The sequence below is a fragment of the Papilio polytes genome, unplaced genomic scaffold, assembly GCF_000836215.1.
Source record: "Papilio polytes unplaced genomic scaffold, Ppol_1.0 DF823835.1, whole genome shotgun sequence".
NCBI lineage: Eukaryota > Metazoa > Arthropoda > Insecta > Lepidoptera > Papilionidae > Papilio > Papilio polytes.
In genome coordinates, this window is record NW_013525369.1 from 2081600 (window position 1) to 2085641 (window position 4042).

The following is a 4042-nucleotide window of genomic DNA, read 5'->3' on the forward strand; positions in this document are numbered from 1 at the left end:
GGCGTGAAGTGGAAGCAATTCCGCGTTTCGTCTGATGAGTGTGGTGTCGGAGGCCTAATTTTAGTCCCTTTTCCTTTCCATCCTTTTCTGGAGAGGAAAGGATGGGAAGAAAAAGTGGATTTGACGGTGGAGGAGACGCATAGGAAATGTCCTCTTTATGTCTCCTCCTCCGTCAATTAATGGTAAGCAACGCATCTGCAATTTCGGATATTTATGGGCAGCGGTCGCTTACCATTTCGGTGGATTCGGGTTGCCGCTTGCTCGTTTGCCACCTTATATTATAAAAAAAATAAAATAATGTAGTCAATAGTGTCGAAAAGGTAAAAGAAAAACTAAATATAAGAGGTCGCCAAAATTTAAATAAAGAATAATATCGATTTATTTTCAATCAGCACAAAATCTAATTTTATTGAACCTTAATCTAAAAGCAAACCACAATATCCGAGTTTGATATTAAATAAATTTTATCAGAAGTTTACAAAGAGGAAATATGAAAATGATGAGTATTGAAACAAAGAGGTTAAGTCATCAAGAGAAGCGGCGCGGGGCTTTGTGTTTACGTTAATTATGGCCCCGTAATGAGACGGCGCTGGGCTTTGTGCGCGGGACAGCGGGACAGCGGGACAGCGAGACACGGCGCACCACACTCATGTTGTCAACTACTGAAAAATAACTAAACAATGAATTAGTTAACAAAAATAACATTGTCAGTTGTTCGTAAATATTTTTGACTAGTCTTCGCCTGCCACGTTCCTCTCGCGAAATTAAAAAAAGTCTGGTAAATACTTAGTTCATATTACTCAATAGTAAGGAAGCTTTTTACTCATAAAAGAATTTTGCAAATCGGTCTAACAGTTTTTGTGTTTGTTAGTGGCATCCAAAAAATTTCCTGTTTATATATTAAAATAGAAAAGTCCAGATATACGGTAAGTAAACATTGAAAGTATTATTGAACTGATTTCAAAGATCGCTAGATGTAGGTAAAATTATGATAGACATGTATTGACTGTTGTTACATTGGCACACAGCAGTATTGAGTGAAGACCACATTATACAGCGCGTGGTGACAACCTCACAGCGGACAGAGACATGGTATTTGTAGAACATCACTGACGGTGACAGCTGAAGTAGGGTGACCAAGATACAGTACTGTTACGAGACGTCTTAACCTGAGTTCGCAAAGTAAACAATATATTTTCCCGAATACTCGCATTACTTATTTCTGCATTAAATTTATTTTTTCATGTCCTAGTTATGTAGGTTACCTTGAGTTTCCACTGTTCTAAGAACCTGTTTGTTTGTATAAGTTATTTAAAATAATAAGAGGAACGACAATAATTACGTTTTGTACAGGTATTTCGTCAGCGGACGTGGTAACAGTAAATTTCCTCTTTTACAAAAATGTATGAAAAATCTTGAAAGCTTTCCCGTACGTATGGTGTCAGTACACCTCCCGCTGCGTCCAACATTAATAGCTCCCGGCCTGTTATTAATTAACTGAAGGGTTTGTCTTTACGAAGCCTCCGCCGACCGCCGCGCCGTGCGGACAGGGACAACATAGCGGCTATGCGAAATAACATGGAAACATCCTGGTTTTTATGACAATTTTCATTGTAAACGCACCGTGAAATTATAAAAGATAAATTTAAATGAGACTAATTAAGCAATTGTTTTTCTTTGTTTATTTAAACGAAATAATAGACTAATCTTAGTACCGATATTTCATCTTCGAATATACTGCATGCCAATCAATAACACAAATTACCACGTAACTTCTGAAATTAAAACCTCATATAACTGGTCCTGTGCGCCGGATGCGCGCGGACCGCAGCGGGGGCCACGGGGGGCGTAGGGGCGAGGGGCGCGGGGTGTCCGCTCAGAACCAATCAATGTTAGTTAATTGGCGCTTTAATGCTGCCTCATTCAACAATTACAGAGGTCGCTGTCAACTGACAGGTATGTAGTGATGTGACAAGAAGGGACGTAACATTTATCGATAGAATAAACTTACGAAATAAGGTATAGGTTAGTCTAACTGGAATATATCAGCAGTATTCAATTTCAGCAAAAACAATTGACTTGTTACTTGCCATTATCAAGTAAGTAACATAAACAACTGCACTACAGAATACATTTGAATATTTGCTAAAACACGACTTATAGGTTTATTAATAAAATAAAAAAAAGAGATGGCTCTGGGATGTGATTGTGTTTGCTTCATTATATTTACTAGAAGCTAGGTCTTAATTTGAATCAGAAAATCGACATTGCCCCATCACTATTGTCAAATTGTTGTATGGTCTGCGTGTATTAGCGGCCCCTGCCCACCGCCCCGCGCAGCCGCCGCGCTCGCCCCTCACGTGTCCCAATCAATCTCCAACGCAAATTCGTTTAATTTAACGTTGAATTCTCAATTAAGCAGTCGTTGTCGTTGTCGTGTGATGTTTGCTTTCAACTCCACTGCTATTGTTTACGGCCAGTTTGTTATTGATTGGGGATTTAGTTCACGGGGATAATATACCGCTTTTAATGTTCATAGTACACCTTATGAGATCGCCATTTCGTTACTGGTTGAGATGATATGATGAGAACTTGAAACCGTACTAACTTACATATGAAAAAAAATCATAACTTTAATTAAAACTAGCTGTGGCTTGCGACTCCGTCCACGCAATATTAAGAAAAGTAGCCTGTAATATGCCCTTCTATTTAAATCTGGAATTTTTCTTTTGATAGACACTCCTATTTTATTACATGTATAGGTAGATAGATTCATTCATAAGTATTTTACATGACGTGCAACAAAATATCGGATAGCTAATTGATTTTTCATCGCATTTTCACACTTCGAAGAAGGTTCATTAAGTATTCAGAAATGAAGCAGAAAATTGCATTTTTCATTAAGTTAATGCAGATATGAATAATTTACATATCGTGTCGTGTCCGGCAAGTTGTCGTCACGCAATCGTGAACAGATTTTAATCACACGTTGTATTATTTAAACCAATTCAATTCACTTTGCCGTTTATTATTTAAAGGGTTAATTATCAATAAACTGCACTAAGTTTATTAATGTTTTGTGTTGAAGTAATCCAGAGAATTGTTTTAATTTATATGTTAAAGGGAATTATCGAAGCTGCGCTGGTAAAGGGATGAAAAACTAACAATGTCATCTAATTTAAATTTATTTTACAACAAAATGCTTAAAAATCTATTCTCAACTAGAAAGTAACGAGTTTAAGTTTCTATATACGAAGATTTCATACAAGAAATCTAATTTTATCTTTTCATAAATACCCAATCACAGTAACTTCCAACATAAATTGGAGTCTTTAAGTTAATACAATTGTATCAATAAACATTTGTGTCAATAAATAAGTGTCTCTCCGTCGGCCGCGTCGCTCGCGGGTCCGTACAAAAGAAACTGCTACAAAGGACCTCTACAATAAAAAGACCCCGAGCGCCGCTGCCATTGGTCGGCTGTGGTGACGTCACCGAGGCCACGCCCCGCGGCCGCGCACCTGAGATGAGACCGCGCGAGATTTGTAAAAGTGTAAAGAGGACGACACTAATATTGACGATTGGAACTGCAATCACAAAACGTAATATGTTCTTAACGTTCTTCGTTGTAATTAGAATCGAGTGAGGATTATTTAAGGTTGAATTTCGAGTATCGGCCATGTGATGAGGTGTCAAAGGAATAGTAGAGGCGGTCAGTCGGAAAAGCTGTTATTGTTTGGTTACGGGTTAACCGATTTGGTTAAATTTGTGTTAACGCGGCAGATGTCCGGCGCGCTCGCTCCGTCCCGCTCTCGCCGCGGGGGCGCTGTAATCGCTTTATACTCATTAATTGCCTCTTGATTACCAATTAATTACGAAAGGGGAGTTTAAAGGCTTTAAGATGCGACGCAAAATTTGTTTTTAATTACTTTGAGATTTTGTAATTAGCATATCAAATTGTCTTTTGTTTAGACTCTACGGAACTTCGTCTCCGCTTGTTATTACGTATTTTCATCGATGGTTTTAGGTAGACATGTAACAT

General features: G+C 38.1%; 1 protein-coding gene across 1 annotated transcript in view; it reads left to right on the plus strand.

Annotated features, from left to right (window-relative positions):
• LOC106103210 (kynurenine/alpha-aminoadipate aminotransferase, mitochondrial) overlaps window positions 1-3832 on the plus strand; it is a 27799-nt gene extending 23967 nt beyond the window's left edge. The window contains exon 6 of the mRNA XM_013282901.1: window positions 3784-3832. Coding sequence (XP_013138355.1) covers window positions 3784-3832 — 49 coding nt within the window. The remainder of the gene's footprint in view (window positions 1-3783) is intronic.
• The last annotated feature ends 210 nt before the right edge of the window (window positions 3833-4042 follow it).